This window comes from Stenella coeruleoalba, assembly GCF_951394435.1.
Source record: "Stenella coeruleoalba genome assembly, chromosome: 14".
Lineage (NCBI taxonomy): Eukaryota > Metazoa > Chordata > Mammalia > Artiodactyla > Delphinidae > Stenella > Stenella coeruleoalba.
This window is the reverse complement of record NC_137160.1, coordinates 25103164-25116084: the sequence shown is the minus strand read 5'-3', so window position 1 is coordinate 25116084 and position 12921 is coordinate 25103164. Positions and strand designations below refer to the sequence as shown.

At 50.2% G+C, this 12921-nt stretch overlaps 1 protein-coding gene across 4 annotated transcripts in view; it reads left to right on the top strand.

Moving 5' to 3' along the window:
* The window catches only part of CTIF (cap binding complex dependent translation initiation factor), a 308260-nt gene that overhangs the window by 81465 nt on the left and 213874 nt on the right, over positions 1–12921 (top strand). For all 4 annotated transcript variants that reach the window (XM_079942099.1, XM_079942097.1, XM_079942098.1 and 1 more), the window contains exon 3: positions 6578–6649. In XM_079942099.1, the coding sequence (XP_079798225.1) occupies positions 6578–6649 (72 nt within the window). The remainder of the gene's footprint in view (positions 1–6577; positions 6650–12921) is intronic.

Below are 12921 nucleotides of genomic sequence, written 5' to 3'. Positions count from 1 at the left end.
AAAGAGGACGTTGGGTGAGAGCAGTGGTTCCCACTAGACCTTCGAATCGCCCCCCTGGGGGGTCCTGGCACCCCCTTGATTAAGAAGCCGTGGATAAGATGGCTTTTTAAATAATTTTTCACTTTGAAATAATTTCAGATGTACATAAAAATTATAATAATAGGACAAAGAATTCCTTCACCCAGATTCTCCAGTGTTAATATCTTACCACATTTATATTTTTTCTGTCATCTCTCAATAGATAGATAGATAGATCAATTGATCAATAGATTCTGTATAGAGAGAGATTTCCCCTTTATCTCTAAACACTTCACTGTGCGTTTCCTAAGAACAAGGACATTCTCTCTCTTTTTTAAATGGTATTTTATTTATTTATTTATTTATTATTTATTTTTAACATCTTTATTGGAATAGAATTGCTTTACAATGGTGTGTTAGTTTCTGCTTTATAACAAAGTGAATCCGTTATCGACAGATGAATGGATAGAGAAGATGTGGCACATATATACAACGGAATATTACTCCCCCATAAAAAGAACATTCTCTTATAATTACAGTATAGGAAATAAACATTGATACAGTACAATTATTTAATCTATAGACCTTTTATTTCACCAGTTTTCTCAATAATATCCTTTATAGCAAAAGTTAAAAAAAAATTCTAGGTTCCTCAAAAAATTAAACATAGAATTACTGTATGATCCAGCAATTCTACTTCTGGGTATACACCCAAAGGAACTGAAAGCAAGGGCGTGACCTGATACCTGTACAGCATGTTCATAGCAACATTATTCACAATAGCCAAAAGGTGGAAGCAACCCCAGTGTCCATTAGTGGATGACTGGATGGACAAAATGTGGTCCATACATAGAGGAATATTACTGGGGCTTAAAATAAAGGAAATCCTGGCACCTGCTACAACATGGATGAACCTTGAGGACTTTATGCCAAGAGAAGTAGACCAGACACAAAAGGACAAGTACTGTATGATCTCACTTCTATGAGGCATGTAGAAGAGTCAAATTCATAGAGAATGAAAGCAGAATGGTTGGTATCAGGGGCTTGGAGGAGGGGGGATGGGGAGTTAGTGTTTGAGGGGGACAGTTTAGTCTGGGATGAAAAAGTGCTGCGGACGGATGGAGCTGGAGTACTGGATGGTGGTGGTGGTTGTACAGCAGTGTGAATGTACTTCATGACACTGAACTGTACACTTAAAAATATTTAAAATGGTCAATTATGTATATTTTACTACAATAAAAAATTTCTGGTTCAACATCTAACGCAAGACTATACGTCACATTGAGTTTCCAACATTTTGACTGGCTCTTTGAATTAATACCTATTTATCCCCTTTACTCATTCTGCTACTTTTTGGCTGTGTGACCCTGGCTCAGTTACTTAACCATGCTATGCCTCAAATTCCATATTTGCAAAGTGGGGGTAATACATGGGCCTTGGGATCTATGTGGAGTAAATGTTAATGTAAGTAGCAGGCTTAGAATAGTGCCTGGATTAAATGAAATCTTTATATTTTCTGGGGATGAGTCCTTTGTTACACATGTTGCAAGTGGCCTCTCACTTGTCTTTAATTGTGTTTGTGATTTCTTTTGTCACACAAAACTTTAGACTTTGATGGAGTTTAAAACTTGTATCTTGGATTTTAACCAGCTTGGAATGTGTTGTCCATGGTACTGGGAGGCAGATTCTAGGGTCATTTTTTCCTCGCTGGCTCGCTGGTTGTCTCAGTCCCTGTGTTTATTGATGGTCTCTCCTTTCCCCTGATGTGAAGCACTGTCCTTATCACATACTAAGTTCCCATTTGCAGATCTGTTTGTTTATGGGTTTGGTTGTATCAGTTGATCTCTTCCTCTCCTCTTGTGCTGATTCAGCCTGACGTGTGGCTCTGGCCTTGATACACTTTGATGTCTGGAATGGCGAGCCCCAGGGACTTCAGACACCACCCGAGGGGCCGGTTTATCCTTAGCACTTTCAGCCTCCCCCAGCCTGGGGCTTTTCCCTTTTCGCTCATCCTCCCTCAGCTTTCAGCGACTTCCTCTGTCCTCCATCAAGTCTGCTCCAAAAATACTGTCCATCCTGGGGTGCAAATGACTGATAATAAGATTTTAATTCTTTTAGCATGAAGTATTTAAAGTGTACCGATAGAAGCAGAGAATAATAGAATAAGCATCTGTTTTGAGTACAGACTAAACATCTGTACTCCCGTTTATTAAACCTTAACCCTGTGCCATCTTTGTTTCATCTTTTTAAATTAAGAAATAAATTATAGCAGTTATGGTGAAGACCCAAAACCACTCTTGTGACTTCCATGTTCGTTGTTCCCATACATACAGATTTCCCACTTTTCCTGCCTCTTTGTGTTCAACGACCTTTTCAGGAGGGGCCACCTTACCCCCCAGAGAACTTGCTCCCAGCTGTAAACCCTTCACCTCAAAGGAGAAATGCCCTGGCTGAACCAGGCATAGGGGCAGGACCGAGGAGAGTGTTCCCCAAGGGGGCCCTTCTCTTGTTCTGGAATCATCTCATACAGATAAGGACGGTTCCTGGAAGGTCTGTGTCTGGAGACTTTTCTAGGCGGGGCTCAGAAAAGGCAAAGGGGAGGGAGGTGGTGGTGGCTGCAGCCTAAGAAGAAAGAAGAGCGTGGGCAGCAGAATCCCAGCAGCGGGGAGGAGCTTTGAACGGGGAAGGGAGCGCTCCCAGGGGCTTGTAGGGTCAGGCAGTAGCAGAGAGCGGATGTGGCTGGGGGGTTGGATGCCACACGGGCCCAGTGGTACAACTTCCTGGGAGAACTGCGATGACTCACATTTAATTCCTCCCCGGGGATCAGGAAAGCAGGACCCAGCTGGACCACACTTCCTCCCCCAAAAGCTTTCCCTGGGGGCCGTGGCTGGGTCTGTGGGGTGGGTTTCTGTAGACTTTACTATCTTGCTAGCTTTCCTAAACACATCAGCCCTCTACTCACTGCTTAACTGTATGATGCTCTCAGAGCCACTTCTTCATTTCTGTCTCTGCCTGGTCTCCCAGTGGAAACCTGGATGTTGGACTCTAGCTTCCCAACCAGTGGGTTCCCCACACCCACACTCCGGGCCAGTTCAGCCTGTTCTAGCACAGCTCTGATGACGCCCTCCCCTAACAGAAGCCTTCGGACTCTTTCCACCCAGGAAGAGTCTCTGACCGCTTAGCGGGAGAGTCCTGCTTGCTGCCCTCTGCCCCTGAGCTGGCCAGTGTTCCCCTGCCATGTCCACACTCGGGCTCAGTCTTCTCCAGGGATCCGGGCTCCACTGCTTTCCTTCCCTAGGGAATCCCTCCGAGAGCACACTGTCCCTTCTCAGCCTCGCCCTCCCCCTCCCCGCGTTACTGTTACTGCACATCTCGCCTCCCCTGTGAAGGGAGCGCCGGTGGCAGGTCCCACACCAGAGGTGCTCAGGAAGGTTGGCCAGCGTAAAGTTAAGGATGACCTTTGACAAAGCAGGGCAGTTTCATCGGAGCGTGGAATCGCTCTGGGAAAGCCTAGCCAGGGGGCTGAGGTGGCACGTGGCTGTGCACAAAGCCTCGGCTGCCCCTCTGTGCCCGCCTGTCAGGAGCAGCCAGCGTGGCACCCCATCCCCGCCCTGCCAGGGACCACGCGGGGACCACGCTGACCCCAGGAGGAGGTGTGCCCACCCTCGAGTCACCTCTGTGCGAGACGTCAAGTCAGCGGTATGCAGCTGGGTTGAAGTGTTTGGGATGCCCCACTGGAGGAAGCCTTCTCTGCAAGGCTGTCCTGGGACGGGACGAGAAGTGCAGGATCTAGTTCTCTCCGGGCCGGTAGTCACTGCGTGCCTTGACCATCCTCCCCACTGTCAGCCAGCCTCCAACCAGGAAAGGAGAAGCCACTCAAGTATAGAAAGCAGTAAAGCAGAGGGATTGTTTTTATAGTAGTTCAAATAGTTTACAAATATATATATATAAACACATATATACATATGTGGATTACTTTTTTTTTTTTGGCTGTGCCACACGGTGTATAAAATCTTAGTTCCCTGACCAGGGATCCAACCCACACCCCCTTCAGTGGAAGCACGGAGTCTTAACCACTGGACCACCAGGGAAGTCCCTGGATTGCTTTTTATTTTGAAGTTACTTTTGACTGATAGCAGAGGTGCAAAAATAGTACAGGGTGTTCCCACGTACCTGTCCCCTAATATGAATATCTTACATAACCGTAGTACAATGATCAGAACTAAGAAATTAACATTGGTACAATGAGACTTTATTTGAATATCACCAGTTTATCTACTAATGTCCTTTTTCTGTTCCAAGATTCAAATTTGCATCTAATCGTCATGCTTTCTTATTCTCCTCCAACCTGTGACACTCCCGTGGTCTTTTCTTATCCCTACAACCTTGACACTTTTGAAGAGTATTGGTCATTTATTTTTTGGAAAGTTCATCAGTTTGGGTTGCCCGATATTCTCTCACGATCATATTTGAGATCGTGCATTTTTGGCAAGAACACCTCAAGAGTGACATGGCCCTTCTCAGGGCATTACGCTGGGAAGTCCACGGTGGTAATATGTTTTATTACAGATAATATTATCCTTGATCACTTGGTTTAAGGTGGTATCTGATAGATTTCTCATTTTTCCCTTTTCTTCTCCTATAATTTAATAAATACCTTTGCAGAGATGCTTTAAGACTACAGATATCCAGACAGAGGGAATTTAACCCAGGGAGTTGGTTACCCAGATAATAAAAGAGCTGAGAAACTAAACAGCCACAAGGAGCCATTACCACCTCTAGGCCTGAGGCACAAAGGGAGGAGATGGTATGGCCAGAGCCCAGCGTTAGGGGTCGTGCACAGAGGGCCCATCTGGTGAGGCTGGAGCCTTGAAGGAGACCCAGTCATTGCTGGTAATGCTGCCTGAAGCATAGAGAGATGGGGGAGAAGCACCACGGCTTCTCTCTCTTGTTGTCTCCCGTTGGCCTAGCCCAGCTGGAACCCAGCTGAGTCTGCAGGGTTCAGCCCCTCTGCAGTACAGAGCCGGGATGGGCAAGAAGTGGCTCTGAGGGCACACTCTCTTGGGACTGGTACCTTGCCTTTGCCAATTCCTTCGAACTGAGCTGTGCTGTCCAATAGGGCAGCCACTAGCCACATGTAGCTCTTGAGCCCTTGAAATTGACATGCTTTAAGCAGATTTCAAAACCTTAGTATGGAGAGAAGTATGTAAAATATCTCATTGATCATTTTTATATCAATTACTTATTGAGATAAACATATATTGAGATAAATAAAATGCATTATTAAGTTTAATTTTACCTTTTTCTTTTTTAAATCTGGCTACTAGATCATTTAAAATTATGTCTGCGGTTCCTATTCGTTGGCCAGCACTGCTGTAGAGTACACTTGTACCAGCCTGTATCATCGGCGTTGTAATAAAATGTCTTTCCTATACAAAGGTCATGCCCTTGACCCACAGTCGGGGGAGGGTGTGTCTAGCCAAGGTTTCACAAATCCGGGACGGTGATGGCTTTGAGCCATCCACACTCACGCACAGTTTTGACCAAGTGTGTCAAACAGAGAGAGACTGGGCTCCTCTGCTTTTTATGAATCATACAGGTGTAGGTCAAGATCAATGTTCAACGTGAGCTGGAGAGCCTATATAACATTTAACACAATAATAAAAGCGCCACCATATATATAGATAACACATTACCGTGGAAGAGCTGTACTCTTACTACTACTTTATATCTATATATAGATTTTGCATAGCTTACAAAGTCCCTTCATTTCAACCTTGCAGAGTCACCCAGCCTTGCTGTCCCCATTTTATAGATGACAAAGTGAAGCCTGAGAGATTACATGGATCTCAGTGGCTCTCAAACTTCTGGTGCATCCCTTGGAAAGCTTGTCACAATGGAGAAGACAGGTGCTGCCCTCAGCGAGTGATTCAGTGGGTGGAGATTAGGACCCAGAGACCCCCTACGTGGCAGGGTTTGAGGACCGTTACACTGGTAGTTGTCATATCACACTTCGGGGCACATGAGGCCCCTGATGTCGGTGGTGGGACTGGGCTTCTGATGGCCAGTCTGGGGCTCTTCCCCGATGCCATGCTCTCCCGTCAGTCCACAGGTCCACCGTACTTTGGGGCTGGGTGTACGGTATGATCCACACACACATGCCTCTCCTCTAGCTCCAGCCTTGACACTGTGGGGGGCTAGTGTGGCTGAAGCCTGGTTAGGTGGTCAGACATGGTGCTGGTTTCTCAAAACTCATATTTACCCTCTGTGTTGTCTGGTTGGCTTTGGAAGGTAGCTGCTCTTCATCGCTTCGGTGGGCTTAGGTGGTAGGAAATGAGTTTGCCTTCCCCACACATACGCCAAAGGGCCACCTCCATGTGGCACTGGGAGATGCCAAGTGGGACCTGCTGGTACAGAAAGATTTGTCTTCGAAAACGGCTGAGCAGGATTTCCTACTGGCTCTACTGCAGCAGGGCGGGACCGTGCCTGGGGGGCCAGGGCAGAGTGAGGATGAGCCTGTGTGTCCAGCCATCACTGACCACTCCTTTCTCCCCTGCAGTGGACGGCGGACTGCAGTGATCAGCTGGACTGCAGCTACTCCTTCTCCCGAGGGCGAGCCCCCCTGCAGCAGGTAGGGAGCCAGCTCCGTGCTCCATCTGGGGGTCATCGAGGTCTTGTCTGTCTGGGTTCCTGGGCTGTTCACCGTGGTGCTCCTGAGAGGTGGTGATGTGAGAGTGCGGGAAATGGGACAGGGGAGGGTGCAGTCTGCCCCCTGCAAAGTTCTCCCTGGATATGCAGCCCACAGTGAAGCCCTCCCTGCCCAGAACACATAGATTCATAAGATTTATTTTTAGTGCAGCATTATTTATAATAACAAACATCTGTAAACAACTACTGATCCGTTGAGAGGAGAATAGACAAATGATACGTGATATATCCTTACAATGTACTGTAATACAGCAATAAAGTGAGTGATCTGTGATACATCCTTGCGGTGGAATGTCATACAGCAGTAAAATGGGTGAACTGGAGGTTCGCGCATCAGCGATGATGATGGGTCCCAGGGTTTTGGTGGGGTGGGGGCGCGCTCTGGAGATCGCTTCTGCTCCAGGTCTGCGGAGGACTGGAAGGGGCAGGCTGTGGGTGTGAGGGAAGCCAGCCAGCTTCCTGGGACCAGGCTGGAGTCCGCTGCTTCTCCCCCTGCTGCTTCCCTGTGAGGTCCCGAGGGGGCGCCTGTGCGGGTCGTGTGGCCCGGAGGGAAGGAGGCAGCTGCTCCTCGAGAGCCGTCCCTGGTGACCCCCAGGTCCCATACACCCTCTGGTTGTCGAGCTGTTCTTGCTGATACCTCATCCCACCTGTGGGAGATGGTGAGATCAGAGACCGAAAACTCCGTCTATCCCCAACCCGCGGTCCAGCCTCCCCCTGCACCTGTCCAGAGAGATGAGGGAGGCTTTGTGGGCTTCCGCAGTAACTTGCTCCCAGTTCCAAAGCGCCTGTGTTGACACATCGCCTGGCCCCACTTGCTTGTGTCTGACTTCGGTCCATGGTGCTGATGAAACCAACTCTTCTCTATTCTTTCGTGAGGGAAGTTGGGCCATGGCCTCAGTTCCAGATCTTTCTTAGGCTATAGGGCTTTGCTATACCATGGGGGGGGGGGGGTGGTGTCGGGGCAGCTGCCCTGGACAGTTCTGTCTCATGACAAGATGCTTGTGTGTGTGTTTCGTCAATTCTTAAGTAGGAGGTCATGATAAAGCCAGGGTGGGGTGCTCTGCCACAAACCTGGTGACAGTTCTCTGTGTCCTCAGCTTCCTCATACAAGAACCAGGAGACTCAGTGGCCTCTGAGGATCCTTCTGGCTTCTCCATGCATTTACAGACAGGGAAGCTGGGGTCCATGGAGGTGTCATGACCTGACCAAGCTGGGACTTGAACCCAGGTCTTTGCCTGTCCTGTCCCCTCAGCGGCCCTTTACCTTGTCTTCCTGTAGTAGGTAGCCTTCTATGCGGGTCTTTTGTCCTCACCACTAGACTGCTGGTGCTTGGTCATGGACTCCGTTTATACGCCCTAAACCCCTCCAGCCTTGGCTGAAGGCCTGACACGTCAGGGGCACTGTCACCAGTGTCTGCCAATCATCTGGGGTTTCCTACATGAAGATTCTCTTAACATTTCAGCAGCAAAGGTGGACTTGGATTTGGGGACTCAAAAACCAGAGAGAGAGCTTCAGGGAAGGGTTGAAAGTCTTGGATGGGGACATAAGAGGCTGGTAAATGAGAGACTGAAAAAACAGCTCTCTGTTATTTAGTCAGTAGGTGTCTGGTTCTGGAATCGTTCAGAGTCTTCCTTTTTGTTCTCACTCCTTTATCTTCTTTTCTGGGTCCCCTCTCCCCACCGTTTCTCTCTGGTCCCATTTTCCCATCACTCTGGACAGGTTTCCAGGGGGATGAGATTGGCGTATCCTCCCACTTGCTTCTCATCTGCCTGCCTCACTGTCCTTTCACAGCTGGTTTCACCCCCTGGAGGAGGGTGGGTGGGGTGTTGGCCAGGGCCGGGGGCTTGTGGGAAGGGGTACCCTGGCACCATGAAGACCAGCTGACCCCGACTCCCATCTTAGAAGCAGCTGAACAGTTGGCTTGGGGTAAGCAGGGGCTAAATGAAATGCAAAACGAAATGCAACTGAACTTAAAGAAGAAATTGTAAAAGGCTCCTGTTAGGTCCTTTCTTGGCAGGTGGAACTGAGCATAAGTCCATTATAGGGGACGAGCCCCAGGAAGGGTGAGGCGGGCTCTCAGGATGTAAACCCGCTTTACTTCCCTGATGTGCCCGGAACACGAGGGCTTCATAGTAGGGGTTTCCTACAGGCCATGGGGCCATTGGCACTCCCACCTCCCCCGTGTAGTCTGTCTGATCGTCTCAGAGGGAGGAAGGGGGAGACATCTGCTTCCAAGAAGCGGAAGAGTAGCCGGGGCACCGAGGGACAGCCACGGCCTCAGCCCCACGGCCTCAGCCCCACGTGCCACGTGCCTTGTGTGTTCTGGATTCAGAGCCCGTGGTGTCCCCACACGGCGAGCCAGCTGGGGGAAGTGGGAAGGCTGCTCCGCCTGAGTCCTGGTGAGGTCACACCCTGTGCCGTGAGAAGCTGCTTAGAGCCGAGGAAAGCTCAGCGGGCCCAAGAGTTCAGGGTGTTTGCGGAGGGAGTTTTCATAGATTCCTCTGCTGGGGAGTGTTTGTAGTGGCCTGGAGCATGGCCCCTGAAGGACAAGATAATGTGTAAAAGAATGCCCAGTGCAGGGCAGGAGACACAGTGTACACAGCGTGGCCAGACCTCAGGTGGCCCAGAGCTAAGGCACTCGGGCAGGCAGAGCAGAGGTGGTGGCATCGGGCTGGCCCTCCTGGAAGGCCCCGGACGCTGTACCCCGCGCTGCACGGAGAGACAGGATTGAAATGAGGTCTCCTGAGGTCATCACCTTGGTTCGGTGATGAAAGGCCTGACTAGACATAACTCAGTTAATTAGGGTACGAACAATAGAGTGGTGTAAGCAAGACGGAAGTCTCTTTCTCTCTCGCCACCCTCCTGGGAGGGTGTTCAGGGCTGGCATGGCAGCTCAACCGTGTTGGGACAGCCTCCTTGTTTCTCATGCTCTGCCCTCTCTGGGGTGTTGCCCTTGTCCCATGGCCCGTGCTGGCTCACGTCCGCATCCACATTCCTGCCAGTGGGAGCACCCACCCTGGGCTTCGTCTCCAGGAGCCTCTGGTGTCCCCTCAAGAAGCAGCCATCTTCTTTTAAAAGTTAAAAATTTTTTAAATTTTTTGTCCACGCGGTATGTGGGATCTTAGCTCCCCGACTAGGGATGGAACCCACGCCCCCTGCAGTGGAAGAGCAGAGTCTTAACCACTGGACCACCAGGGAAGTCCGTGAAGCAGTCATCTCCTGATGCCCTCCGGTGGAGGGATCAAAGCTGGTCAGCATCCCTTGAGTGACATAAGGAAAGCCCCACAATTTACCAGAGACAGCTGCCCCTGCCCACCCTGCCCTGGAGCGGCCCCCTGATGGAGGGGAAACCAGGGAGCTGCCGGCTGAAGAGTGCCTTAGCTGGGGGCATATCTGACGGGATGCTGCTGCCCATACAGCCTTCAAGGGCCCCTTCAGCCTGGTCCACCAGATGTAGGAACACTGGACCAGCTCATATGAGCACCCACTGGCTTCCTCACTGTACCCTCTCCACCAGGCAGACACCCTCACCTGCACACCAATCCACGGTGTGATCAGGATATTCCATATGTACATCTGCCTGTCCCCTCAGCCTGCTGGTGGGCCTTGAGCTGGGCGCCACCAGGGCTCCCTTTACATCCCTGACCACCACCCCCCCAGCCTAGGGCCTTGCACACAGTAGGTGCTCAATTATGATACCTGAGATGGCTCAGACCCGGTCTACGCAGTCATTCCCTAGCGGGTCCTGTTCCTCTGGCCACACCAACTTTGCTGAGCTTTTGGAAGTCATTGGGAGGATGGGGCAGCTCTACTATCCCACATTCACCCCTGGGAAGAATTTCAGGAGGAAACTGAGGCTAGATTGAGAGTGGGGTGACTGCTCCAGCACTTTCCCTGACTGCCCCACTTCGGGCACGTGGACCCCGGACAGTGGGGCCCACAGGAGGATGCTGAGGTGCTGCGTTCTGCCCAGGAAGCTGTGTGGTGAGTCACAGACCATGCACTGAGTGAGGAGCTGGGTGCAGGCAGCATTTGAGGATTAGTCATGCACTGGGATTATTTTTGTTGTTTTAATTAATGAATTAAAAAAAACCCCTTGCCTTCTCTGAACCCTTTCAGAGGCACAACATAGAGGTAAGCCAGGGTAGGTAGAGTCCCATGAAATGGAAGGAGGGGGCTCAGAGAGTCCAGAACAAAAAAATGGGTTCCGCATAGTCCTGAAGAGGCCCGTTAACTGCCTGTAGTCGGGACTCGGCTGTACTGGGGACTGTTTGGCCTCCTGGCAGCATCTTTCCAAGAGAGTTCGTCCGCCACCTAGTCATTTACTCAGGAGGTCGGATTACAGTTTCCACCTTATCGTAACAGGGGAGGTGCCCGGAGATGACTTAGAGGAAGGCACCTGCAATGAGAGAGTGCAGCCCAGTGCATTTAGACGACATCCCCGGGTGCCGGCCCAGGACTCAGCATTCAGGGAAGGAAGCTGAAGGCGTGTGCAAGGTTGTGTGGAGTCAGGCGCAAACAGGTCTTCTCCATCGGCACAGAAATGCCAAGGAAAGGAAATTGACATGCCAGACAGCAGCAGTGCCCCTGATTAGACCTTGAGAAGGACTTCCTGACCGAAGGACTTGTTGGCCCACGGTGTTGGCTGTCGAGCAAGTGATGGGATCTTTGCTGGGAACCTGATGAGCACACGTCTTACCAGACAGGTTCGTGCAAAGCCCTGGGAAAGGTAGGGATGTGTCAGAAATGGTGTCCTGAGTCCCGGCTGACAGGCTGTGATCCCACACTCCCTGGAGTGAGGAGAGAAGGGCACTCCGCTCTTCCACCCGTGATGCCCGGTAGCAAATCGAAGCATCAGGAGAGAGTGAAAAGAGCCTTGTTCCAGGGGTCAGAAGAACCAGATGTTGACCCAGGTGTGGCGTGCACTCCAGTGCCTCTTCCACAAAATGAGACTCCTCTGAGCCTCTCTGGAAACATCTTTCACTGTTTATATTCTGTGTCTCCATGAAGTGGGTCCAAATGGCTGCTGAAATCAGCAGGTCTGGATTTTCCTGATTTCTCTACTGTTCCCCCCACATACCCTGATGCCTGTGTCAACCTGCAGGTTAGGTATATCCTACATGTCAGCATTGACTGTGATCCAAGAGATGACAGATGGTAGGCAGAGGTGACCCTCAAATGCACTGCTTACCTCTGGCCCACAGAAAAGGGTAGAAGGGATTTTCTGCCAGTCATCTTGCTGCCCTTGAGGAGTTATAGTATCTGGTTCAGAGCCAGTCTAAAAACTCAGTACAAATGATATCTGAGTCAAAGTGCCCAGATTTTTAATCAGCTTCTCTGAATAATTAAGAAATATCATGTGTATGTTCATGGCACTGCTCTCTGTTCACTCAGCATTTATTGACCACCTGCTGTGAGCTTGGCTCACATCTGAGCTGGAGCCTTTGAGCTCACTACCTGTTTGTAGAGCAGAGGCTAGTGAACATGAAACAGACTAAAGACACACACGGTAAGACCCCCAAAGAGATGCCCTGAGCACAGACACTGCAGTCATCCCAAGGAATGGCCCTGTTGCTCTCTGCGGGTAGGGAGATGGCTTGCAGGACATGAGACTCGATCTGTGCCTTCAGGAACGGGTAGGATGTCTGACCAGATGGAAGGGAAGAGAGAAAAAGGTGAAGAGAGAAGAAGCGGTGTTAGCAGAGACTTGAAGTTGGCCATGATGTTGGGATGTTAGACAGGAGGAGCGGGCACAGCTGGAGTCGTTGGTTAGTGCTGGGTTTTACCAGAGTGGTGGGGGATGGGGTGTCTTACACCCCGCTGAGTTGCTGGAGCTGCTGTCCAACCCCACGCATTTGTGTACCTTGCATGGCTTGTATTTTCTCTGTCGTTCCTTACAGGTAAATTCTGTCCCTCTGTATCAGTCAGCATAGCCTAGGAAATGCTGCATTATCAAACAGCTCTGAATCTTAGTAACTTTAAGCCATCCATTTAGGACCCAGCTTGGTGGAGCAGTTGCCATGACGGAGGGAAAAGAGCACCGGAGGCAATTCAACGCTCCAACCTAAATGTAACACACAGCACTTCCACTCTTAGCTTGTTGCCCAGAACTAGTCACATGGCCCCACCCAACCATAAACACACTAAATAGGAGAATCCTACTATACGCCTGGACCAGGGAAGCCAGAACTGGTT